This window comes from Clarias gariepinus, chromosome 24 (genome assembly GCF_024256425.1).
Source record: "Clarias gariepinus isolate MV-2021 ecotype Netherlands chromosome 24, CGAR_prim_01v2, whole genome shotgun sequence".
Classification (NCBI taxonomy): domain Eukaryota; kingdom Metazoa; phylum Chordata; class Actinopteri; order Siluriformes; family Clariidae; genus Clarias; species Clarias gariepinus.
In genome coordinates this window covers 17,314,565-17,342,202 of record NC_071123.1, presented here as the reverse complement: position 1 = coordinate 17,342,202, position 27,638 = coordinate 17,314,565, and the positions used below count along the sequence as shown (strand labels likewise).

General features: G+C 40.9%; 2 protein-coding genes across 3 annotated transcripts; both read right to left on the bottom strand.

Annotated features, from left to right (window-relative positions):
• Positions 1-15: 15 nt before the first annotated feature.
• sik2a (salt-inducible kinase 2a) lies at positions 16-15,995 on the bottom strand. 2 transcript variants are annotated; one of them, XM_053484778.1, is made up of 16 exons: positions 15,893-15,995; positions 15,592-15,777; positions 13,119-13,235; positions 11,163-11,226; positions 9,133-9,294; positions 6,631-6,755; positions 6,147-6,270; positions 5,812-6,014; positions 4,836-4,988; positions 4,498-4,641; positions 3,115-3,307; positions 2,293-2,580; positions 1,728-1,867; positions 1,436-1,555; positions 1,122-1,216; positions 16-1,028 (listed from the first exon to the last, which is right to left on the bottom strand). In XM_053484778.1, the coding sequence occupies exons 2-16, from the start codon at positions 15,721-15,723 to the stop codon at positions 767-769; spliced, it is 2,322 nt and encodes a 773-aa protein (XP_053340753.1). In that variant the 5' UTR covers positions 15,724-15,777; positions 15,893-15,995; the 3' UTR covers positions 16-766. The 2 variants fall into 2 exon arrangements, with proteins under 2 accessions (XP_053340753.1, XP_053340754.1); XM_053484779.1 differs by lacking the exons at positions 16-1,028; positions 1,122-1,216; positions 1,436-1,555 and having other exon boundaries at positions 1,817-1,917; positions 15,592-15,995.
• Positions 15,996-20,481: 4,486 nt separating this feature from the next.
• Positions 20,482-27,037, bottom strand: layna (layilin a). Its single transcript, XM_053485814.1, has 6 exons — positions 26,816-27,037; positions 24,695-24,992; positions 24,214-24,371; positions 22,198-22,308; positions 21,718-21,820; positions 20,482-21,263 (listed from the first exon to the last, which is right to left on the bottom strand). The coding sequence occupies exons 1-6, from the start codon at positions 26,889-26,891 to the stop codon at positions 20,909-20,911; spliced, it is 1,101 nt and encodes a 366-aa protein (XP_053341789.1). The 5' UTR covers positions 26,892-27,037; the 3' UTR covers positions 20,482-20,908.
• Positions 27,038-27,638: the final 601 nt, after the last annotated feature.

Sequence of the window (27,638 nt, the reverse complement as noted above, 5' to 3'; positions counted from 1 at the left end):
CATGGGTGTGCTTAAATGAAAGAGACCTACCCATATTGTTGGTTTTTGATAGTCATTTGGAGTCATTAAACATCGCTTGATATGACAAGAACATTTCATTTTATAAAAGTACCTAATGACCTGCTTAAACTTTTATCCAAACAGGCTTCCGATGCCACAGAAAGGCACTTCGGATAGAGCACAGCAAATGGAGTCGAAAAAATAAAACGCCCCCATTTTAGTTGAACGGGCAACAATAAAATGTGAAATTTTACCTATTGTGCCTTGCTGTTTACTATCCATCCATCCTTTTTAACTGAGAGACAACTAGGATCTCCCTGCTGTTCTGAGAGTCTTAAAAGCTTGCGGCTTTACTACGTCTGTTTCAGTTTGATGTTGGAACCTGTTGTGATGAAACTACAACAAGTCTTGAAGTAGAACCAAATATTATCGCTGTAGGACTGGAGATGACTGTCCCAATAGAATGTCGTCAGAATGAAATAACTGTAATTTGTGTTTTCATAGAGAACTATTGCTTTTATACCGACACAAATCTGAATCTTTGCTAGAATGTTATGTTTCTATTGTGCTTTTCTAGCTAGTTTCACAGAGAAATACCACTCATACAGTTGACAAAACAAGTCCATCATAGTCCATACTCTGGGATTGGGATCACAATGGGGTGTCTAGTTATGTGTCTATGGGTGAGAGCTTGGTGCTGTTCTCCCCTCTGTTCTTTTTGTCTGAGATCCTGCCCCAGTTTTACTTGACTGAATAGGAAAGTGCTTCACTTGACCAGGACACATCCTCCTTGTTGTTGAGCCTCCATGGTCTCACCGTCTGAGGGTATAGGATGCATCTCCGGGTAGGGGATGCCAGGCTCCAGGAGAGGGCTAAGGGTCTGAGGTGTACGCGAAAATGTTGGGCTGGCGAGAGAGGTATCGGCGTGATCCTGCACGAGTGGGTACCGGTCCTCTGCCAGCTGAGTCTGATGGAAGTAAGCCTGCAGATGGGACTGCTTTTGTAGATGGAGCCTCTTCTGATGGAGTCTAATGATGGCAGGTTATTTTTGGGGAGAGGTGAGTGGAAATTAATTCTTTTGTAGGAAAGTGAGTCATTTAAAAATGTCTTGCGTTCCTCACCTGTATTCCTGTAGTTGCTGCTCGAGTGTACGAGGTGAAGAATCCTTACAGAACATTTGCCCACTGCCTGCACCACTGGCCAGCAGATTAGCCCTCTGATAAAACACACACACATAATTACTTCAATCTGTTCTCTAACTAGAACACATTATTTCCTCTTATGGTCTTTAGGTCTTCAGGTGAGTATTTGGGGAAAAAAAAACATTAGAATCCACGAGCATCGTAATGACTAGTGGGAAATACAATAGACACAAATGCAAATTGAGATCATTTTATTCTGCACAGAAGGCCAGCTAAATCCTGAGTGACAATACCTGCAGCCTTTGAGCAAGACACTGGGTCTCCAGTGACTGTCGTCTAGACAGCAGATAGGGGTGCATTTTAGTTGAGAACACTGCTGTGTCCTTTCCACCACGACACTGATGTGCTTCTCCCTGCAGGCCAAGTGGGGAAAAAAAACAAACAAACCAGAAAATAAAAACGATCCATCGGTTAAAGAGCAGCCAAAAGGTTGTAGCTCAATTTTGAGATCCGTCACTATTTACTTAGATAGACAACTTTAGATTTAATTTGCAGCATAACAGGATGGTGCTACTTGTTTTTAACCTGCTGTTGAAGCTCCAGGTTTTTAGGCTGAAAGCTGGTGTCTCTGTCTCCCGATCCCAGCACCACTTGGGCTTTGTTCAACTCCAGGATTCCTTTGGTACGGGCAAGATTTTGCAGATGCTGCCGAAACACTACCAGGCCTGGAAAATAAAACGACGATTTATAGGGAACTACATTTCATCCACCTGACCTAGAAACAGAAAAGAATGTTGCATCAGAAAGACATCATATGAACTAATACATAAGAACAAGGTGTATAGCAGCCGGTTATGAGAACTAATTGGCAGCAATTACCGCCTGTTCAGCTGGACTGATTCATACCCCGACAATGGAACAATGAATTCATCAAAAAGGGTAATTTTTTTCCCTTACGATTTGTTCTTACTCATCATTAATTGGATATCCAGAGTAAATGTGATGTGGGCTGAGAAATAGGTGGAATTGGCTGAAAAATATGAATTTGGGTGGACTGATACAAATGGGTTTTGATAGGAACACAAGAAGTCAAAAAGGTGCAGAATGTGTAAAGAGCCTACATGATTGAAAAGGAAAAAAAAGTGAGCACCTTGTGTGAGGGAAGTGTCTGATGCTCGGCGTCCTTCACGAAAGCTGACCGATGAATGATTGTGAGCCTTGCGGTCCTCTGGGCTCAGGTCCTGAGGACTGGGAGTAGATGGTTTCAAGCAGGTTAAGGCGGGGTCTGTTTGACTGGCATGTGCTGCTGATGGCGCGCCCCCATGGGAGGGTGGTGGGGGGTCCTCGGCAAGACTGAGGTCACTTTGCATGGAGCCCAAATCATATTCCGAGTCCATGCTGCCCAGGGACGGGTTTAAAGCCATGGAGAGCAGCTTTCCTATTGAAATAATAGAGCATTATTCCACAATGGCGATTTCTGTTCTACGTTTACAACCACCCATGCGTAATTATTTTACTTATCCATTCATCCACCTGCCAGTTCACCTTCCAATTCATCAGTTCATCCATCTAGCAAACCATTTTCCAAATCATTGTCCCATCCATCCATCTAATTATCTTTTCACCAGTCTGCTGTCTGGTTTGTAAGGTCATCCATGTGCAACCTTTTTTTTTATTTTAGCAAAAAATAACACAATCCACCTGTTTATCCATCCAGCCAGCCATCCATCCATCCATCCATCCATCCATCCCTGGCTACTTCCCTATTTAACCAGCCTTATGTTCAATTATCTTGCCATCTATCTACTGTATTTATTTTTCCAATCCATGGAACCACCCAAACATGTATCCATCATACTAATATCTGTCCATTCTTCTCTCCATCCCTTTATCATTACATCCACCCATTCATTCATTTATCTAGTCGTCCGCCTATCTTTATCTACATACGCATACATACACACACACACACCTGAGGCAGACACTGAGCCCAGTTGGCTCGTGCCCTCGGACAGTGTTTGTCTGCACTGGTTTAAGTGCATGCTCTGTTCATCTTCTGCCTCAATTCCTTCATCTATGGATGACTCTGTGACGCTGGCTTGAAATGAACCGCTGGCGTTACGCAGCACGACAGGGGGCAGTGGCTCCAGCAGACAGCCATCCACCTGGAGAGGGGTCAAAAATATACACACTGAGTAAAAAAGCACAGTAATATGGCCAAAACCTGAAATGCAGAGTGTAAAATGACGAGGATGTAGTAGATACTTGCTTCTTCTGCACATGATGACAAATAGATAAGTGTCAAAAATTTACATTTTAATTGGAGCAGGTGAAAAAAAAACATGCACTTTATCTGAATTATAAAAGGAAAAAAAATTAATAGGAGAAAAAAAAGATTTTATGTCTGTTTACATCGTCTCAGTTAACATTAATCATCTTAACATGCATACCACATCTTTTTTCTTTTTTTTTTTTACTTATGACAGTGGCTGACAAAAAAGAAATGCAAATTGCATAGTTTCTTTTTGCATGAGACTGGCTACTAATAGATTTAATGAATTACTAGTAATGTTTTCTTGGTAAGGGAGGTAAAAAGGAGTCTACTTCTTTGAGGGAAAACTGCCTGATGCTCATAAGAACCATGAAAAGGCTGAACCCTGGTGCCAGGAATGAAATACCCGGTAGCTATGACGACCGCCGGATTTAGCTGAAAAGGTGGCGTGTAGTCGCACCTCCTAACGGGCGGCTAGGGAGATACATAGAAGAAGTGCCTTGATATAGCCAGTGGGCAGCCCTGTGCTGGTCTAAGCAGCTGGCAGATGCTTAGTGTAGCTGGTCTGGCATGGCAGCAGCAATAAAGCGACCAGCTCAAACAAGAGGGCCACTCAGTTCTGATCCTACTGCTGACTAACACTGCTGTATCCCCACTCACAATTACTCTACCCAAACACATTCCTCTTCAGTGTCTTTTACCCTGCAGGAGAAGCTTTTAAGCATATCTCCATCCAGACTTAAATACCTTGCTGGTCGCAATGGAATATAATGTTAGGTTAAAACAACGAGGGAGATAAGGCAAGGGCTTTTCATTAGCTGTCGTCACTATGCTGCTGTTATTTTAGGACGTCTGTGCAGGGCTCAACTGATGATGAGTCATGAGGAAGAGTTGAGGGTGGTTCAGTGGCAGAGGAACTTTATGAACACAAAACAGCCCTTGCTGTCGTCATCCAGCGGCGCTCAAATGAGTAACGTAGCTATTAAAAAACCTCTCGTGCACCAATGTACTGTAGCGCTGCGCAATTCCTCCGCTGTTGCTCATTGCAGTAGATGTCCGCCTTCCTGAAAAGTTCGCACTGACCTTGGGAGTGGCCACCTCCTCTGCCTCCATAAGGGCCTGCTCCGGGGAACCAGTGCTTTGTGTGAAGCTGAAAGTCTCAGTGGAGGTCTGCAGAAGAATGGGTGAACGCAGGTGGTGTGTGGCTTGCAGAGCTGGAGCAGAAGCCTGCGGAAGATGGAAATTTATATATTAGTAGTTAGTGATGTAACAGTTTTAGAAATCCTCCTCGTCACATTCTTAATCAAATATGTGTAACATTAGGCTCTTGCAAAAGGAACCACTGGAATTCAATGCAAAAAAAAAACAGGAGTGTTGTTTGCTTTGCATGATTTATTTGCACTCTTGCAACATGTGAATACCTTGAGGACAGTTTGCTCAGCCACAGTGCTTGGCCGGCGCTGAGCGCCGTTGAGGCGCTGCTCCACAGGGAAACTGCTTCTGTGGGCCTTGAGCCGCTCCACCAGCAGGAAGTAGATAGCAGCAAAATGATTGTAGCTTTTGTTCTGGAGGGACTGCAGAGGAGAAAGTTAAATAAAAGAAAAAAAATTAATAATAAAGATTTAGCAATTTTATTAAATATTCTTCTAGGTGGTAAATTTCTGCTGACTACCAGACAACCATCACAGGAATAATTAGCACATTTAGAGGAAAGCACTACCTGCTCTTTGTCATATACACTGATCAGCTATGACCACTGGCAAGTATACTGAACAGCACTGATAACTATACATCAGCAAACTGGTAACAGGATCATGGGCACCTAAGGTTCACCCATGCCTGTGGGGTCAAGGGCTCCCCTGTCCAGTCTGATTCCACAGAAAAGCCAATTACCATAAAGGTCAACACTGGCCGTGATAGAAAGGCAGTGCATCACAACTTGTAGTGCATGAGGACCAGCAGGCAAAGAGCACAAGGCCACAACTTGATCAGCTTCAAACTCCTCAGATCACAATCTGATCAACAACCTTTGGAATGCACCAGGCAAACAAATCCAATCAATGAAGGCCAAACTCCACAACTCACTGCACCCAAAGGATCCATCTTGGTGCCAGACACCATAGAGGCTCTGTGGAGCCATGCCCCAATGGGCCAGATCTGCCATGGTGGCACAAGCGGAACCCAAAACCTAGGTGGTTTTAGTGTTAATGTTTTAAAGTTATGGCTAATTTGGTGCTGAGAGATGATTTTTGTGATCGGCAGGCCATCCTCCACAACAAATTATTATTCAAATTATTTTCTCTTGTAATCCCTATCCAATAATTCTATCCATCAAGTCTACACCAATCACAAACCCTCATTTTTGCAATGATCTGCTTAGCCAAAAACTATCCTCACCTCTACAGTCTTGTGCTGGTCGATGCCAAGGTTGTGCATGAGACGAAGGACCTGCTCGCTATGCTCTCCCACAGCCTGCCGGTTGAGCTGGGGTTTTGGTGATGGTAACTCCTGCACCATCCAGCGGTGCTGCCGAATCTGGTTCAGCGCCAGCCTCTTGGCTGGGTCAAGGACCAGCATCCTCCGAATCAGGTGTTCACAGTCTGGGGAAAGATTATTAGTCAGGACTCACTAAGGGCAGTTCTTAATCTAAGGATCGTTGAGCCCATTTATCTTAACTTTGAGACTGTTAACAGTGTGTGTGGTAGGCTTGAGTACTAAATATCATTCATTACCCTCAGACATGAAGTATGGGATGCGGAAACGTCCTTCAAGGACCCTCTGTCTCAAAACAGGCAAGCTGGGACCATCAAATGGTAATGCGCCACACACCAGCACATATAAGACCACCCCCATACTCTGCAAATAACACACACACACACAAAATCTAAAGCCTTAATTAAGTATAACTGACACGTATAATGCTGCCTTTTCACTGCAAGCTACCTCCATGTATGATGGTCACATGATGGTAAATTGAAAATGACAGATTTTCAGATCATTATCTGTCATTGGTCAAAAGCAGTGAAAAGTACAAATTCAAGAGCAAACAGAAGATCGTTCAACCTATCGTTAAACTATTGCACGCATACCTGGGGTTCTCATTTTCAACATTCATTAGGATCTTGAAGTGTGGCCCATGCTTTAGGCACAGTGGAATTTTACAAATGAGATGAATTCTGAAAGGATCTAAAGAGAATGTGGTATAAACTCTCTTACCCAAATGTCCAGCTGTGGCCCTTCATATTTCTGCCCTTCAAACACTTCAGGAGCTGCGTACGGTGGGCTGCCACACCATGTGGCTAAAGGCTGCCCTGGCTGGAAGAAGTTTCCAAAGCCAAAGTCTGAAAGTGAGGGTAAAGAACATGAAACAAGGATTTTAATATTTCAACTGAATCTTTTCTGTTCACTAACTCAACTTTGGGTCCTCGATTTACTTCTTACTTTTGACAATAAGGCCTGGATTGCATCCTGCCTCATGCTTTTTGCTGCTGGAACAGACTTCACATCCACTGATACCCTTACCAGCGAAAAATAATTACCCGAAATGAATAAATGAATCATGAAAAGTAAAATAGTGCAGACATTACGCAATTATGTTGAATTCCTGAAGCCAATTCACAGCCTGGCTCTGTTATGTAACAGGTGAACATGTGGGTGAGAGGAAGTAAAGGGCAGCCAAGTGAAAGTCAGTGGGGGGGATATTGCTCCTTGGAATAAGAACGCAAAGGTCAATGCGCCCTGAGACGAAAAGTTTTATCTGCACTTAAGGTTCAAGAGTGTGAAAAAAGAGAATGAACCAAAAGAGAAATGACTGGCTATTGAAAACCATAAAATAATAATGATCCGGTAAATCTGCCACAGAGTTGATAACCTGGCATGACCTTATTTATATCTCTTCTTCTCGGATATTGCAGACAATAAAAGTAGAAACTGCTGTTTATGCAAGACGCAACAGGAATAGCTTATAATGCACTTTCAGTTTCTACCATATATATAACAAGTTTAAAAGTGAAAGATTGTTTTTCACTTTTTACTGTCTTAAGCTGACATAATAGCAAAGGTATAAATGTGTAAGTGGGACTATCAAATACATCACTTTATGGTACTGAATAAGGTCTTGTATATGATTGAACTAGCAGTAAGTAGCATTATGAACAATGTATTATTATCTAACCATGATATGTTCTGTTTCTGTACAATAAAGCATTCAGGTCAAACTGAGACTTTTGATTATGCAGAATAACAGAACACAGTTATAAGAGTAAAAACTACCTTTATTTCTCTATATAAATCCCCTGCTACACTAATGACATATCCCAGAGTTTCACCAGTGCTTGTATACCATCAACTTTTTGAACTGCCTGCTTCACATCTGAAATGCCTCCCAGGAACTACTTCAATAGCCCAAATGTAAAAATGGCTTGGTGTGAGCTCAGGACTGTATGGGGGGGGTGGGATATGGCAATAACTAAAATTAAAGTGCAAGCGGCGTGGGTTACAGTTTCCACAGACAGATGTGTCTCTTCTGTTGGTGACAAGTTGTCTGTGAATTTTCAAAGGATCAGGCATTCCACTTTTTGAATGTTCACAAAAACGAGTGCAGTGGGGTCCAAGCCAAATCGGGTGAAATCGTTATCCATGGACGTACGGCCTTCCTTAAAAGGTTTGCACCATTCAAATGTTTTACTGCGGCTAAGATTTTCATCGGCATACAGTGCTTAAAGTCTTTTTTAAATGTCACTCGGTTTTAAGCCTTCATTCACAAGAAAGTCACAGTTTAACTTGAACCCCCCTTATATACTGTAATTGATATGATGGTGACCTGTGATGTCTGATTTAAAAAAAATCTAATTGAAGTGAAAAAATAATTCAAATGAGCAAGATAATATAAGAAATGATTATTTCAAATTTTAATATGAATTGTGCAAAATATGTCTGTTTTTTTTGTACTTTGTACAGTTAGGACGATGTGATATTTGATGGGGTGGGAGTGGGAATTGTAGGAGTAGGCAGATTTACCAGATGCATGGTACTGGTGCAGAAACCACTGCTGTAACATATTTCCATCAATGTGTAAACCCTGAAATGTGTAATGCCCATCTTGCCTTGTAATCTCCTCATTAGTTAATCAGTATGAGAAAAGTAGACGTAAGCATTCAAGAGTGCTATCTCACAAGTGATCCTCAAAAATCTGCATGAGCACGTAAGGCTTAAATGTTCTGTCTCAAATGCATCTCTTTTAGTCTAATCCATTAACCGTGCTTCTTTGGAAATAATACAAATAACTCATTTCCTCCAGTCTTTCTATCTTTACATAAACTGTGAGATGCCTGGTGATTCAGCAGTCTCTCGGTTTTACAGCCTTGGGTGTGCAAGTGCGTGTGTCTGATGTCAGAGCATATTAGCTCATTCCTCGGTGCTACTGGCCTCACTTCCACTTGACGTCACTGGGTAAATATGTTATCCCTGAGTGGCTGAAAGACTGACTGCACTTGCTGTGTGCTTATGTGTGTTATCTGGTTTGAACTGTGGAATGCTTGAAATAAGCTGAAGGCTGGGATTTGTTTAATCAGACTTCTACAAAAAATGTTGGGAAACCACCTTATCAATCAATAGCTTTATTTAGTTAACAAAAACATCACTTTATTCTTTCTGTACCAGACCAGCCGATCTAGGTCATCTGCAGAGACGTTCACATGCATCTCAGACTCCACTTGCCTGCAATCTTGATGTTCATGTTTGTGTCGAGCAGCAGGTTCTCAGCTTTCAGGTCTCTGTGCACGATGCTGCGCTCATGGCAGTACTCCACGGCTGACAGGATCTGCCAGAACTTTCTCCGTGCTTCTGCCTCACTCAACCTCCCATGGCTGGCCAGGTAATCTGAAAATGCAGTCAGCGAAACAGGTGTTGTGTTATGCCAGTTAAGAGCGGTGCACTAATAAGTATTCTCATACAGTACATCTTTTATTTACGAATTAATTTCCACGTTCATAAATGTGGCCTGTTATTGGTATAACAATATTGTTTTTTTGTTTTTTTTTAAATACCCACAGTGATTTAAATGAAAATCAATCGCATAGAAAAGCAGACCTCTCTATGATATTCATTTCAGATGACAATCTGGTGGCAACTGGGGTGCCAAGTTTAATTTTCACCCAGCGCCAACCATGTGGTCACACTTCTGGTGGTCAAACATCGACGGGCACCTGGCGGCCTCTGGGAATTTTGTGATGCGCTGGCTAGGAAAGTTTCAGCCAACATGAACTAACCTAGGCGTAACCACATCTACAGATAAGCGTAGAATATGAAGACAGTTATGCTGTTAAGGTCGATTCAGCCATCTTGATCTTTAAAAGATAAAACCGACCTGTCGTTGGTCACGTTTGTTTGACTCTGACGTCATATGAATTTCTTGAAATCCCTAGGTAGATGACAGCAGTGTGTCAACACCGTGTTAATGAAAAAGCAGCTTTCCGTTAGCCGGCGTGAAGCTGGAGGTGGCAGGTGTGTGTTTTGGCTGTGTGCATCATAAGGACACACATGTACACGGATGGGTGTAGATCAGTTGACAGATGCCTGTATTGTACAAGTATCTGACGACCACATATGGTTCTTGGTCTACTCTCTACTAGCCATGTAACAGCAGCTGGTCTAGATTAGGAGAAGGTTAAGACTCTGAGTCTACAAGCAGCTTTGTAAAGTGTCACCTCATACAGCAGAAGCTTGAGCAAATGGGGTGACAGTAATGGAACAGGACGCTGACAATAAACCTTTTTTTTTTCAGGGAAGACTGGAGGGGGTGCCATGACATCATCTTGGATCCCCAGAGGGTAAAGATACGCAGATTAAAGGGCAACCAAAATCCCTGCTTAGATCAAATCAAAGAGTTTGGAAACCACTACCAGCTTATTTTTGGACCCTGACCTCATACTTGCCATTTCAGTTCCTTTTCACTCATCTTCTTCTCTGAGTGCCATATATAGCATAGTATATAAGGCTAAAGTCTCACCGGATAACCTCTTTTATCTCCTTCCGCTCTCACCTGCTGAAATGCTACAAAACCTGGCTTTGATAATGATCTGCCCTCCTGGCGCCCTGTTCATAGCCAGGCTTATTGTAGTGGCGTTTGGAACGTGTGCCAAGTGTGCATGCTTTGCTTTGATGTTCTCACATGATACATGCTTGCTTAAAACCCTGTAGCGCTAATCTGAACCAGTACAAGACCACGGGGACCTCGATGTCTACGTGTATTACACTTAGACTTGACGGTGAACTGCCTGACCCTACCATAAATCGTTTGGCGGATACCATCTCAACATGATTTTATGATCAGTTGTCCTGTGACAGTGCTGTAAAAAATGAAAGCAACCTTTTACCCTAGTTCCTTTATGTGTGAATCTGCTGACTGCTAACTAAAATCCTATATCATAGGGTGAGAGTACACTTTATATTTCATCGTGGCATCATGACGGTAAACGCCAGTGGGCAAAAAAACGTCAAAGCAAAGAACCAGACGTCCAAAAGCATTGTCCCTTTTTTCATTACGGGTGCCGAGGCTAATTAACACAGATAAACAAATGGCATCTGTTCGGTGCCCATTACAATATCGAAAGACCTGTAGGAGGATCAACTCCCAGCGCAAGCAGATGGCAAAGTGACTGAATGTACAGTCTGCTAAAGCTACAAGATTATGCACACACAAGCTTGAGCAGATTTGTCTGGGAAAAAAATTTTTTTCAAGTACTCACCAAAGATTTCACCATTTTTGGCATACTCAGTGACCAGGTAGAGCATGTTCTTGGTCTCCATGACCTGTTGGAAAGGAAGAGTGAAGTTCCGGCTTTAATGGAGGTAAAAAAGAGCAATATTTTACATCAGTGTAAAAGCAACAACAAAAAAAAAAAACAAGCAAGTTAAAATACTAAACACCAGGTATGCGAGTTATACTGTCTGGAATATTGCGACGGAATTATTCTGGCTGGATGAATCTGCTACCAAGTGGCAATGCCAGAAGTAGTAGCATACAGGGCATGGAGTTAGCAGGTGGGACCCTGTCTCAAAGCATGTCCAAAATGAGTTCATTTGGCAGCAGTTGCTATATCAGTTTTAAATATCAGTGAAAAATATCAATCTGGAAATGATGACTGCAATCAGGATAAAAATGCTTCATCAGAAGGTAAATGTGACCACTCACAAGAACTATGTACTGTATCTGCAGAGCCCCATCCCTCGAGTACTCAGTCATACAGTACCAGTGAAATAAATAAAATCCCCCGCATACAACAGAGCTAATCTTTTTTTTCTTTCATTTGTCTCCTGTCAGATCTCTGGGTTTACAGTTGCATTATACTGGTTCTGACTGCTAAGGCCTGCATGGAATTCCAATATATTTGAACAAAAGACCTATGAAAACCATGAATCCATCATAAGCCTCTTTGTAGGCTTAGAGACAGCAGGCAGTTTACATCCACAGCAGAATTTGCAGTGCGTTGTTGCAGGACGCTGCGCATTTTACGAAATGTCAACTTGCTCGATGACCAATAGCTGAACTAGGCTTTACTGAGGGTCAGCACAGGACTGCTGAGATTTAAAGTATCCAGCCTTTATCAGTGTTATATAACTGATCAGCTCTAACCCTGTAAGCAAACCACCACAACAGCTGGACTTGTTTTGTCTTCTGTTTCCTGGAAAGTGGTTATGGATATAATGGTAAAGATTTAATGCACGCACAGTTGGCGTGTCCGACATTGACCTTTCAGTGGAAGTATGGGTAAATCCTGTGGTTGATTGCTGAAAGAGAAATGAATACTAAAGAGTGCAGGCTTTTCCATGAATATGCCTTTTTCCCCATTTTCTTACAGTTTGGTCAATTGTCAATTACCAACCAGTCACCAACTCTCCCCCCATCAGATGAGGATGAAAGGCTAATACATGCTTTTTCTGAGACAACTGCTGCTGTGTTACGGGTGTTGTGCTACATCACACACTAGTTAAACACTCAGAGGAAAGCACTCTCTGCCGTCTTCTCATTATTATGAACACTAACAGTTGAACTGAACGGCATGACCAGCAAACTAAAGACAGGTTCATGGGCACTTAAGGGTCAACCATGCCTGCGTGGACCAAATCATGCAAGGTCCAGTCCTATCGCACAGAAAATCCAATGCAGCATCACAAATTACCAGAAAAAGTCAATGCTGGCTATAATGGAAAGGCACCAGAACACCCAGTGGATCCCATTTGCTGCACACAGAGCTCACTTAGCAAGGCTTTAGGCTGCTGACCCAGCCTCCGAACTCCCAAGATCCCAGTCTGATTGAGGACAAACGATTCTGATCCATAACAGCCCCATTCCACAACCCACTTCAGCCAAACATTTGACGCCAACGCACAGGTGCCAAACACCACAGCGCACCCCCAGAGGCCCTGTCGAGCCACGTGATCAGGGCCAGAGCTGGCGGTTTTAATGTTATGACTGATCAGTGAGATGAGAGATGCCTGCAGTTAGCTAGCATTTTTGGAATCAGTATGCGACACTTCATTCTTCATATCCTAAAACAAACTGGATGATTGACTTGGTAATGATCTTGGTCCCTGCTAACAATGTACCTTTTGGAGAAGAAACCGAAACCAAAAATGTTCCATCAGCTACCTGTATGTTCACTCAAAAATGGGAGTAAAACAGAACTGTCAACCTGACGCACCTGGTAAAGCTTGATGATGTGGGGATGGTCCAGCAGCTTCATGATCTCCACTTCCCTGTAGATCTTTTCCAGGTTTGCAGCATCCAGTTCCGACTTATCTATAATCTTTATGGCCACCTGCATTTTGACGCAAATATATTTGGTGAAATACTATTTCCGAGTTGCACACCTGTCATGCCTTTTAAACTGTTTACACTCATCATGTTAGAACTAATATTATCCGTTTAATTCGAAAGTCATTCTTCAAGGTCTGAAGATACAAGACCACAGAAGCATCATGAGTATTCTCTCAAGACAAACATACCATGGCCATGTGTGAAGCAGTAGTCCCAAAAATATCGACAAGTATTAAATAACTGCATTCCTAATGTTGCCACTATTACCTCCAACTGGACAAAAAATTGCGGCCTCATATACCATTAATACATTAAGGCAGCAATTCCCCAATACGGATATTTCAGTCCACCCCCACCCCCTCCCCCTAATAAGACCTAATAACTGCTTGACCTTCTCTTACCTGCGAATATTTTCCTGTTCTACATCCATTTTTACTAAATACTGTGTTGTTGATGTGCTGTGTAGACTTCCTCATCTTTAAAGCGTTCTTTCCCAGAAGTGCTTTGTGCACACAGTTTGCCTTTTTCCTCTCAGGTGTATGAACAGAAGTAACTTAAGCTAGACCAAATAAAGGGAGTCGTACTCCTCCACCTCCTAAATCCAAATAAAACCCAAGACTGAGATTGTTAGAAAAAAGAAATACTGGAATAAAAAAAGGATTACTCGTTCATTATATTTTAAATAGATTTGATATTAAAGAGACAGAGGGGCACGCCCTCGAAAAGAGGCTCTTTTTTTGACCTTGAACCCTTTTACCTTTAACCTTCTGTTAATGGCAAGGCAAAAGTGCTGATACTTTTTCAGCATTTAAATGAATTATGTATTCTACATATTAATACATATAGAGGTGCCTCTTTGCATGGTGCATTCACTTTGGTGGTATTAGGGTGGTATCAAAGGTGCATTTTTGCTACCTGTACTATGGATAATGGATAACTGAGAATGTAACGCAAATCTGACTGACCAGATAAGTTCTAAGCAGTTATAAACATAGATGAAACTTTGCAAGATCAATATGACACTGGAATGAGATTAGAGGTGCACAGACTGGAAATTAGATGCAGCAAGAAAAAACAAGACCAATAAGTAAATGCAATACTTTCACAAAATTGATTCACCTCATTCATCCATCCATCTTTAGTAATTTTAACCTTGTGGCAGGTGTTTAAACAAGCCTGCTGTTTTATAAACATGGTGGCCCAAACATCTGGATTTCTTTTTACTTTAGACCCAATATGGATTTAAAACAAATAATAGAAAACATAATCAGACTTAACCGCACTCGAATAGTTTTTTTTTTTTTTTACTCTTTTGAGTCATCTCAAGTCAGAGGTCTGATGGAATCGATGCATAACAATAGATGCACTAAAGAAGGAAATTATTTTGCAGTGTAAGCAGCTATACATTTTTTACGACTTTTTTTTAACCAGCTACAAACAAATAATAATTATAAATTAAGCACCAAGCACCTGTGCCATCGCCACCCGGGCGCACCACACAACCTGTGTTCTTTCTAAGCACGCTAAGACTTAAAAAACCCGGGCGCTGATGTCACTGAATATGGCATACAATTATCACAACGATCGCGATTATGTCATAGTCGTGTTGGCATAGTGCCGATGACATCATAATCATGTCCACATTGTGCTGATGTCAGAGAGCTTGTGCCTTAATAATCCTTAAAAGAACAAGAGGGCTGTCGCACATTTATGTCATAGGCACTTTTAAAACAGCATTATCAAAGCGATGGCGATGACATCATAGTCATGGCGACATCCTGCTGATGTCATAGTGCTTGGGTCCTAATAATATTACTAAGATTTAAAAATTGGCTTTTTGAGCATGGTGATGAACTGAAGTGATGCTGAGGTTGAGGAACTGTCAGAGCCAGTTATACACACTCCATTTCACTGTTTTAGCTCTCTGCATTTTTGTTTTTCATTAGAGAATGAAGTTTTCAGTAGGACATGTGTACTTCAGGTTTAAATCTGAATACAGGTGACTATTTGGAGCACTACACACAAAGTGTGACACTGCATTACAGCACTACTCTAAGGCCAATTATGGAGCTTTAACTATTTTAAAGGCATGTGGCTGGCAAGTCCAGTTTGGTACCTGAGGTCAGACTGTCTCATTATTATTATCATTATTATTATTATTATTATTATAGACATCCGCCTGACCTCGGGACCAAACTGCACTTTCCAGCCACATGCCTTTAAAAATAGTTTTCAGAAAATCTCTTGTCAGCTGTCAGACCCCCTGCACAGCTGAATGTCAAGTCAGTGTATTCCTCAGAGTTTACTACTTGTTTGAGTGCTTGTTATACGACACACACACACACACACACACACACCTCCGACTTGGTGATCCGGTGTCTCGCCAGCTTCACCACTGCGAAGTTGCCTTTCCCCAAAGTGCGCTCAATGTCGTAGAATCCGACCCGAACCGGCGCCCGCGTGCAGGGTTTCCGCTCCGGCTCGGCCATGGCAGTTGCCGCCGCCGCCGCCGCTTTTACCGGAGACGCAAGGATCGCGCGCACCTGTGCGTCCAAAAACGGAAAGGTAGAGAGGTAGTGACCGGCTTAATCATAAAAAAAAGATATCAATAATAATAAATAACAAATAAAAAAAAAAAGATGAGACGCCCGTGCTAACTTAAGCGCCCGACATGGTTTTCGGTCCGTTGCCCGTTACCGGGTCCCGCTCGCCCGCGAAACGGTTGGCTCACGCGCTCGGCGCGAAGCACGCTGTCTCTAGCGCTCCGCATGCGGTGACGTCAGTGCGAGAGATTTTATTTATTTATTTATTTATTTGTAACCTGAGGAGGGGGGGAACGGTAGGCGTGGTCTGCACGGTCCACAATCCGTAACCAAGGCAACCTTATCCGCTTCATACGTCAATCAGCGCCTGCAGTGCGCGCGCACCAAACCCCCCCCCCCCTCCTTTTATTGTACTGTATATACAGAGCTTCTCAAAGAATACTGTGGGAGAATTATTTTGTGAAAGTGAAACTCTCATATGTTCTAGATTCTTCATAAGTCAAGAGAAATATTTAAAGTTTTTTAATTTTTATTATTATTATTATTTTTTTTTGGTTTTTATTTCAATGATTCCAGTTCAGTTCCCGCCTCAGGGTCTGTGTGTGTGGAGTTTGCATGTTCTCCCTGTGCTTGGTGTGTTTCCTCAGAATATTTCGGTTTCCTCCCACAGTGTAAAGAAATGCAGATTAGGCCGACTGGCTTTTTGTGTGATGAATTGGCACCATGTCCAGGGTGCACCGCCGCCCCTGCCCCAAGTCTCCTGTGATAGGCTCCAGACCACCCGCTACCCTGTATACAGAATAAAGCAGTATAGATAAGTGAGTAAGTAAGTTTTTGTTTGTTTGTTTGTTTAATTAATCAGCATGTCTTTGGACGCTGGGAGGAAGCACCGTAGTCCCCGGAGGAAACCCACCAAGCACATGGAGAACATGCAAACTCCACACACAGATCCATGCAGGCCGCCAGTGCTAACAGTTTTCTAAAGATCAATCAAAAATTATTTACAGTACAGAAATGTTTAACTTCTGAAAAGTGATGTTTATGTATGCATTCATACGTGGTCAGGCTCCTTTACCACAAATTACTGCATCAGTTCAGCATGGCATAGAGGCAATCAGTTATTGCTAAGGCATTATTGAAGAACAGGGTGCATTGTTAGAAGCCTTTAACTTGTCTGTAAGGTTGGGTCAGGTGTTTCTTGCCTTCCTCTTTACAATACCCCATAGATTTCCTATGCGGTTCTGTTCAGGCAAGCTTGCTGGGCAGTCAAGCACAGTAATATCATGGTCAGCAACCCAGTTAGTGGTAGTTTGGGCATTGTGGGCAGGTGCTGGAAAAGAAAATCGTCATCTCTATAAAGCTTATGAGCAGACAGAAGCATGAAGTGCTCTGAAATCACCCGGGAGATGGCTGCACTGACTTTGGACTTGGCACAGAAAATTATCACTGACTCTGAAAAGTCACACTGGACTTGTATTACTCACTCTTTCTCCTGATGCTGGGACCTTGTTTTGCATATGAAATACAAAATTTATTTTTACCCGAAAACTGTAAAACTTTGTACCGCTAAGCAACAGTCCAGTTGTTATTTTCTTTAACTCAGATAAGAGGATTCTGACGATGTCTCTGGATCAGTTATTTGATACTAAAGACATCTGTGCTGGCTCTTGATGCTCTGACTTTAGCCTCACTCCACTCTCTGTCAAATTCTCCCAGGTTCACAGATCATCTTTGATGACAGTTTTCCTAGGGATGCAGTCACCACTGTTGCTTGTAAACCTATCCCTATCACGCTTTTCCTTTCATTCAACTTTCTGTGAATACATTTCAGTATCTCACTCTGCAAACAGCCAGCCCTTTCACTGATGATCTTCGGTGGTGTCTACTAGACTAAGAGATACACATTATATATATTTAATGAAGAGTAATTTAATCAAAATTTAATATTAAAATAAAATATTCGGATTTCGATGAGCTGTAAGGTGTGATTTTGAAAATTATTCAAATTAATATATCTCATCTTTGATTTCTTAATACAGATTTTATGAATAATAGAAAACAATCCTGTGCAAAGTGTAATTTTATCTTAACCAATACAAAGACGGGTATTAATGACCTCTTACCACATTTTTTGCCACCCCAAACCTGGATCTGCCCCTGAAACTAGCTCATTCTCACATGCTTAGGATGCTGACTGTCAAAAAAAAAAAAAAAAGAAAAAAGCCACCACAAACCTCATTTGCCTTTTTTCATTCACTGCAGCTTTAGCAGTCTTTCATAAACTGAAAGCCATATATACCATCCTCTATGGGCCTACCTACAGTAAAACATTGCTTCATAATTAGTATATATATACTATTTTCCATTTTTAATCATTAGAAGAGTGCCTAAAAAAACTTCTATATACAATACACTTTCACGATTGAATAGGAATACAGTGTGCATTATATACAATATGCATCCACCTGCTGGTTAATGGTGGTATTGCTTCACATATATTAGGCCAATAATTGTGCACTTGTGTATCAAACAAATTTGTGTGGAAACCAAATTTAAAAGATACATTGTGCCTTTGTATTTCACAATTTAATACATTTGTAAACATATAATGTGAATAATACGATATATGATCAACTAAATAATTTAAATGACATTTTATGTCCCACACGTGAGACATTCATTATAAAAAAGGGGAAATTAATTTTCCGGGAAAGCTGGACACACACACAAACACAATATTTGTTGGTTTGTTTTTTTAACCCTGGTTTTCAAGAATCTACTACCCTCTTTCACATACATGAGCTCATGGATGGTTACGACTGGCTAGTGCTGTTGTGATTGAGATGAGCAAGAGACCATGCCCCGCCCACCAGGCCCGGAGTGGCTAATCGGGAGGACCGGGACAATTCCCGGTGGGCCGGTCTGATGTTTGGGCCGCAAGGGCCGGTGTCTAATTCTTTTCTTCTTCTTCTTTTTTTTTTTTTTTTTATTACATTTTTTTCGTGGGCCAGCCCATTGCTCAGTCATGGCATTAGGTTGATCATACGCTGCTACCGCTGTCCCTGTGCCGCCTCCAATGGTGGCTCTTTTGTTTATAAAAAAGAAAAAAAAAATGCCTGTATTATTGGCAGACGCACCCTGACGTAACGCGTCGGTGCACTGGGTCAGCGCCAGGTCAGCGCAGCAGAGTTCTCCTGGCCGGATCAGCTGTTGAAAGATGGAAAGTAGAAAGAGCAAAGGTGGCGCGGAGAAAGCAAGAATTAAAAAGAGGAAAGCTCTGGAAACAGACGCAGCTAAATGTGCCAAAATTGGCACCTTTTTTACTAAAACGAGCTCGCAGTTTCTAGCACCACATGAGGACGATGAAACGGGTAAGGAAAGATGTTGAACTTTAACTCCAAACCACAGTTCAACTTAAAGGTTGGATATGGTATATGAACACGATAGCGGCGGCATCTGTGTGTTTAGGTTGAAGTTACAATAATACAAAAAATATTTCAAGCCGCTGGGTTGTCAGGTTTTCTGCTGATACGTCCAGTGATGAATTTATTGTAGAGGAGTTTAACTGACAGCTAACGTTAGCAAGTGAGTTAGCTTACAGATCCAAGAGGAAAGTAACATTAGCCGTTTCTCAATGACAGATAAAGCCGTTTCTACGTGTGTTTTGATGCCGTGAAAGTTTTCTATGTGGGTCCATCTAGTGTAGCAGACACATCACTGCCCCCCCCCCCCCCCACACACACACACACATTATTTAATTCCAGAGTATTCTTTTATTTTTTAGTTTTACAAATAATTATAATTATAAAGTCAATGAATTGTGTGTTGTTGTGGCATATAACAAAACGTTATACTATTTAAACGATAGTGGCCTATAATGTGACGCCACATAACAGGGAAACTTTGTCTTTTAGCTCCTCAGAAGCTAGATCCAGCACCATGCACCAGCCATGACCCTGCAAATCCAGAGTGGAAAGGTAGGAAAGGGCTACGCACTGAGTGAATAACTGAATATTATTAGAATTAATATAATATATATATGGTGTATGGTGTAGACCTGCCATATATGAAATGTGCCCTGAAATGCTAGATGATTCAGCACTACATTAACGAAACTGACCTAAATTGATCAGAAAACTTTGTAAAAGGGAGAGATTTGTGCTGAGAATCATGACTATTGTCATAATATGATTTGGTGTCAGAATCAGAGCCAGGAGCCAGTCGTGATGAGAGGGTTGCTTCTGTCAGTATGGAAGAAAGAGGTGAGCTGCTGTAACAGGATGTGTGAACAAGCAAGCATTAGTTCCAGTATAACCACTTACTATGCCCAAACAAAGTCGTGAATTGGAAATGTTTTAGAAATATACACTGAATTACAAGGCTTTACAGAACAATTTGCACTATTGTAGACTTAACATGTAAGCTTAAAATTACATGATTTTAATAATAATAGGTTGTGATCTAAAGTGGGCCGGTCTGAGGCATGGAACGTCAGGGCTGAAAATGAGTCCCACTCCGGCCCTGCCGCCCACCCAAAGAACATGGCTAGTCTGAGAGCCTGTTTAAAAATTAATAAACAGGTGACAAGGACAAATAATCAAAGCACTAATGTTAAAGTCTGCTTTATGAACATCTTTCTTCTGAAATGATTACAAACTTTTGACAGAAAAGGCAAGACATTTATTTAGTTCCAGTGCCAAAGCAGCATAACCAGGCCATGCAAACCCAACATGATGAGGCACAAGCACATACAGAACAATGTCACATCAATGTTGAATTTCATGTTTAAGCAGTCATTCCATGCGAATACAACAGTGCACACTGTGCACTCATTGCAGAAATGTCTTTTGAAATGTCTTTGTATTTCCATAATCAGGGAGCTGATCACCATCGTAGATTATTTAAGACTCTGGGCCTTTTTATGTTGCCTACCATAGGAGACTAAGTCAGAAATTATGCTTAACTGATTACAACGCGTCAATCTCAACCTTAGGTTTTCCATCGAGGTGCCCTTTTACGTTAGCAAACTAAACCAGTTCCTGATTTCCTACTTAGTTCTTTGAAATGTCTGAGGACTTTCAAGACCTGAGGCCCCTTTCATCACAAAGAATCTGAAAGCGCAAAGTCTTCTTCAGTAGCTGTAGAGCTCATTATCCAGCCAGCTGTGTTCCTTGGGGTACCTGGTACTGGAACGGTTCTGGTAAGACTCGTAAAGGTCATTGGTGACAAAACCACTCTCTGTACTGGCCAGTGTGACGAAGCCGCTCTCAGTGTCGTGGCCTCCCAGATTGTCATACTCATCGGTCGGTGTGTCTGGGGAGGAGCCCAGGAACGAGGTGTTCTTGGTGTGTGGCCAGTTGTCGCTCACATCAGTGTCATGCTGCCTTCGGATCACTTTGTACACATCCGGACTTGGGCTGCTGCATCGTGCTCCTGGGGGCCAGGTTCCATGCTTATCTGCAGGAGTCTCTGTTTGCTTTCTTTTCCTAAAGAGGGAGAATGAATGTGATGTCACACCAAACCAGGAACCACAATGCTGCATACTTTTATATATACATGTACGTACACTGCATGTTGCCATTTTAGAAGAAGTAAATAATTATCGGGTTACCTCAAGCAAAGAAACAACTAAGGAGATTTGCAATTAATAAAACTGGGTAAAGAAACATAAATTCAAACCCTAAAAAGGATAGTGCTGAGCCATCAACATTGTGGAAAATGTGGTTGAAAAAATCATGAATGGAAATAGTTTAAATGCCACCCATCATGCATAGTGTCCAGTGTACAAGTCTCTGGAGGCAGTGTTATGATCTGGATTTGCTTCAGCTGCACAGGTCTAGACTCAGCAGCATTATGTGGCAATAAAATGAAGTCATTTGTACCATTCCAAAAATTCAGCATTTGACACTTGAACACTAAACTGTTGAGTAAATGACATACCTTCTTGTGAACAGCTTGAAGCAGAAAACTCCATTTGCTACGATCAGGAGCAGCAGTAGCGGAATCGTAGGGAGAACAATGTAAAAGATGTTTGTTACATTATCTGTAAAAAACAAATGAAGCAAAATTCAAGACATTTAACACATTGTCAGTCTGGCTAATGTTTTGAATCACTAACTGAACAGTCTTGTTATTCTTGTTGTTCATCAAAGTCCAACAGAATTAAGTCGACAATGAGCATAATTAAAAATGTTTGCTGGAATGTTATTTATTTTTTTAAATTGATGCAATTGTTTTAACCATACCTTTATGATTTATACCTTATTATTTTCATTTAAAAAGCAAAATATCTTATGCAATTAAGAATACCTCAGCACTGTGATATAAAAAGCCTTAATATCTGGAAACATGCCAGCACTGCTCTAAAACCCAGCATTGAATCTGAGATTTACATTTATCGCTTTATCAAAGGTGGTCTACCTGTATGTTCAGCAACCACAACACTCATCCCATCATCGTGAACCGTCACCAAGGGGTTTCTGGCTACTTCTGTTGTCGTCGTCGCTGTTGTCACTGGTGCTGTAAAGATATCTGAAATAAGAAGAAAATAAATGTATGAAAGGTGTAACGAGCACATCATACAGGTGTGTTCCCTACCCAGTGAGCCTTAAAAAACTGCAATTATATGATTTTTTTTATAATAACATGACTGATCCACAATATGAATGGATCAAATGTGACAGAGAATATACTGTATCACACAAGAATTCAAATTTTGGTAAATCGATCTAACAAACTGTTCATCAAAGTGCATCTGATGTCTCTGGTCCAGTTTCTGAAGATTTACACTCTTAAGACGGTTGCTCTGATTGTCTCTCTGTGTTTCAGTGTACACACACACACACTTTAACAAACACACATGTTGTACTGTACATAATAACGCTGTGAATTTTATTAAGCAGCAAGTAGTTACTGAAAAATTTCCACGTTGTTGATGTTAGTCTTTCGGCTGCTCCCGTCGAGGAGTCACAACAGTGGGCCATCTGATCCGCATAACAACTTAGTACATGTTTTACACCGAATACCCTTCCTGACGCAACCCTCCAACATCATTCAGGCACTGCATTTAGTACCTTGCGTTTGGTGACGCAGATGACAAACCTACCACTGATTACAGTATGATACCACTTACTCACCTTCTATACCACTTCATCCTGTATTTAGGGTCGCAGGGATCTGGAGCCTATCTCAGGAGGCTTAGGGCACGAGGCAGGGTACACCCTGGACAGGGTACCAATCCATCACAGGGCACACACGTACACACACTCACACCCCCATTCACACACTACGGGCAATTTGGGAACGCCAATTAGCCTAACCTTTGGACTGTGGGAATAAACCGGAGTACCCAGAAGAAACCCACCAAGCACGGGGAGAACAGTATGATATCTACAGTATATTCCCATTTTCACAACCTCTGATCAACATTAACGCATGCATTCACATACTACAGGCGATTTAGCCAATTAGTCTAGTCTGCATGTCTTTGGACTGTGGGAGAAAACCGGAGTACTCAGAGGAAACCCGCCAAGCACGGGGAGAACATGCAAACTCCATGCACACCCTGAGGTGGGAATCAAACCTGGACTCTGGAGGTGCAGGGAGATAGTGCTAACCACTAAGCCATCATGGCGCCACACACATAACAAATCACTCTTGTGGAACATTTGCAAAACAAGGTAGGTAGTAAGTCTTTTATTATGATTATGACTAAAAAGGTGACTGAATCTGATAGATGCATGCTGTACTGTTTTACCATGAATAATGATTTTATATATAATTTTACAAGGTGAGTATATATATATATATATATATATATATATATATATATATATATATATATATATAGGTAAACTGACAGTAATAGTAAACTGTCCATTAACATTTTAGGAAGTTGTTTTGAAATGAAAGGTATTTATAACTCCATTATACAGCCATTATCTGTGCAGATAATTAGTCATCAGTCTATCATCAGTACATCAGAATGTCTTGAACAGTACTGTTATTTCTGTTGTGCATATCACAGATGATAGATAGGGTCAGGGTGTGTGTGTAGATGTGTGTGTGTGTTTTGTTTTGTTCCATTCCACCCACTCAGTCTGCCGAATGCGCACCTCGTGGGGGCGGCATAATGTCATAATGGCAATTTCACTGAACCGATGTAATGCAGTCGGGAGCCGTGTCAAAGATATAAATGCCAGGTCTGGCTGTTACATCTGAGTTCCTCTGATATGGATTCAGATGCACAGCACCACTGCTTTAACAATGTCTGGTCTCGTATATATTCTCTATGTGCATTTATACCACAGCACTGGTGAATTGTTGAATCTGAATACTCGGTTATAGAAGGTTGATAAATTTCCTATGACAGCAAAGCAAAAAAAAATTTGGCTCATGATAAAAGCTAAAAGAAAAAGTCATATGGAAGAATCTGACCTTTGGTATACTTGCAGATGAAATTGTTCTTCGTCTCACAGTTGTCATCATTCCACTGAAACATGTAACTGTTTCCCTCGTCTGCAGAAGCCGAGGGTTGGTGGTACATCACCACACACACCTCGTAACCACAGGACGGCTCATCCATGTGCCAGTTCCTACACATATAGACAGAAAACCCCCCACAAATCACTAGATTTGTTGTATAAAACATACATTATCAGTCTTTTTTTAACAGAATTTGTCAATTTGACTTTTGTTGAAATCTCATACAGTAATAATCAAGAGCCTGCCATAATCACTTAAGTTATTGTCTCTGGTAATGAACACACATAAACATATGGAATGATTGCAAATACACACAATGCATTTATCTTTTTCCAAAATAACTAAATGAACCCAAATTATGATGTATTATTTTGTAATACAGATGAACATAATGGACCAGACAATACATGAGAAAGTTTTTTTGTGTCCTGACCTGAAACTTGACTTACTGCCATCCAACCAGTAGTACTGTGACTCGCAGTCTACAATGTTCTCTTCATAGTTTGGCTCTCTGCGTAGACCGATCCAAAAGTCGCCATCTGAAGCCTTCAGCTCTTGAATAAAGCCCTCGATGAGACTCTGCTCAGCCGATGACTCGATACTGAGCAGATCTCCTCCGTCGCTCCTGCATGCCCGCTGGGCTTCTTCAAAGTTTAGCTTGCGCCAGCTGTCCTCGAAATACCCGATTTTGTAGCAGGGCTTGTTGGTGCCCGGCTTGCATATGTGTTGGCCTTTAGGGAAAAAGCGAGAAGGTCTAAATAAGGGATGGCAACATGTTACATAAATGCTAGGATTCATATTCCTATTTTTTTTTTTAACCAGGTTTCTGGTGAGCTAATAAATTTATGAAGCGTTTGTAGTGTATAGATTTCTCATGTAATCATAAGAAGCAATAAAACTGTAATGACCACTACAGTACTTAAACCTTGTGCAGTATTAGCAATTAAATCAGCATTCTGCAAGATTTTCACAAGGAATCTTACACCGCAACCCACATACCATTACACTAAAAAACTGCACATAAATCTGTCATTTCAATGTCCTATTAGTTCACTAGTCAAATTTGCAACGCACCCTAGACAGCTCGTAAAACATCTATAGCTCGCACCACATGCCGGGTTTACAGGCAGTAAAGGAAAAAGCTTTAATCATGATCAAACAGAGTGTAGAAGGGAAACGAGTACAAAGAGAATGCGGATATTATAAAAAGGTCCATGGGGTACAGAAATTGCAATAGCATCTAGTTTTAAGAGTGTTGACCTGTTACAAAAATGCAGACTTGGTGGATTCAAATGGTGTAAATAGAGAGTAAAATTTTTGAGGGGCCTCAAAAACGTATACATACTTTAACATGAAGAATATATGCCTTTATTTTGATGGTTACATGAGAGCATCAGCGATGGTGTGACTACTGATGTTCTTAGAGGAAACATAAAACTAAACATAACTAAAAAAGGGCAACTGTATAAAAATTTTTGGGCCCCTCTGTATATAAAATCCAGGCTTGATGTAGGCTACTACAGTGGTTGCTTTTCACTCCTGATTCATCCTAATCCTCTCTACTTCTGCTTGGAGCTTCTTCAGTTGTGAACCACCATTACGTCTTGTCGACGGTCCCTAAACGTCCACAGAAAATCCCTTTAGTGGATAATCACGCCTTAAAACTGTAAACTTGGACTGAAGGACTGCTGCTGGAATCATAAAAACAGTGATGGTTATCCTTAAATAAGACTTGATTCACAATGCGAAGATTCAAATTAAAATTGTATTTGTCACATACACAGAAATACAAAGTTTTATATGGAGTGGAATGCTTATATGACAGTACAATTGGAGCACAATTAAATAAATAAACAAAAATATTCAAATAGAGAAATTAGAATATGAAATAAATGTTAATATATATATATATATATATATATATATATATATATATATATATATATAATAACTTTAATCTGAAAAAATGTCCAACATTTACGAACTTGATAAATAAAACAGAATTAAAAAGGTGTTAAGTGGATAAATTACGCAGTATAAATTAAATTACAGCCGAATACTCATTTGTGTAGAAAACCAGCAATGTCTAAACATGAGCAAAAAAATGTGCAAAGTACTAAAACCAAATCTGGTACTAGTACTGGTACTGAACAAATGATTCTTTGGAGTTTGGTCCCTTTCACGATTTCTTTGACATCTAAGGCTGGCATCTTAGACCCCTGGCTAAATCTAAATCTACATCTGGATTTCTGTAAATCTGCGTTGTCCTTTTTCCATAATTAAAATGAAATGGAATTGAATGCAGCATAGAACATGACATCTGATTGATACTGCAGATTTAAAAATTTAGTGATTGACTAAATATATTATAGCATAAGCCAATTTGCAAGGCTTATAAACTTGATATTTGATTTATCAACTTAAAGGAAATAATGAAGCATATAATTACTTTTATTCAAAAAGTCAAAATTCAGAATAAACAACCAGAAACATTTTTTTTCATGTTACACTGTGAACACTAAATCAGTAAACAGGACATAGAAAACACACTTACCACCAAGCACTTTGGATGCTGAAGTCTGCACACTGAGCATCAGCGCTGAAAGAGCTAAAACTCTGCTCACATCCATTTCACTTGTTTCTTAGGCTTCCATCAGAGATCAAAGGCGCATTTTATACAACAAAACATCAAAGACATTGACATCACTGACAATCCCGAGATTGTGCGCGAGGTCGGTATGTGTATGTACAGTATACGTGTGTGTGTGTGCGTGCGTGTGTGCGCAGGAGTGTATGAGCCCGGTGTTGTCTGCGCACAGCGCGAGCAGCTGAAGGCAGGGAGGAGTGTGTGAGGGGTTTCGGTCACGCGAGCGCGTTAATTAGAGCCGGATTAATTAAATGAGCCTGCGGGTCCTGGGCGGAGTCTCTTCTCTCTGGTGCTCTTGCATGGAGGAGAAAAAAAAAGTCAGATTTAAAAACCGCATTGCACTCTACAATCTGTTGCGTTAATAATAAAAATTCATTTTAATTTAGGATATTTACCCAGCATACTGTATGTTTTCTTTAGACAACTAAATTATTACAATATAATGTATTATTATGGTATAATACATACCAATTATTATTATTATTATTATTATGTAAACAAATTTTTTTTTCTTCCAATAAGAGCTGATCTCTTTCACTTTGTTGCTGCAGTGGAAATGTTCAGAAAAGCAACCTTGAAGCCGGTGCTCTGTTTTAGTTTTCATCCCTCAGCCCCCCCAAAAACTGACTACTATGAACCTAACCTGAAAATCTAATCCCAAGCACTTCTATGTAAAATTTAATCCAACAATATTCAATATTCAGTCTTGATCAGGCACTGTAATATTTTG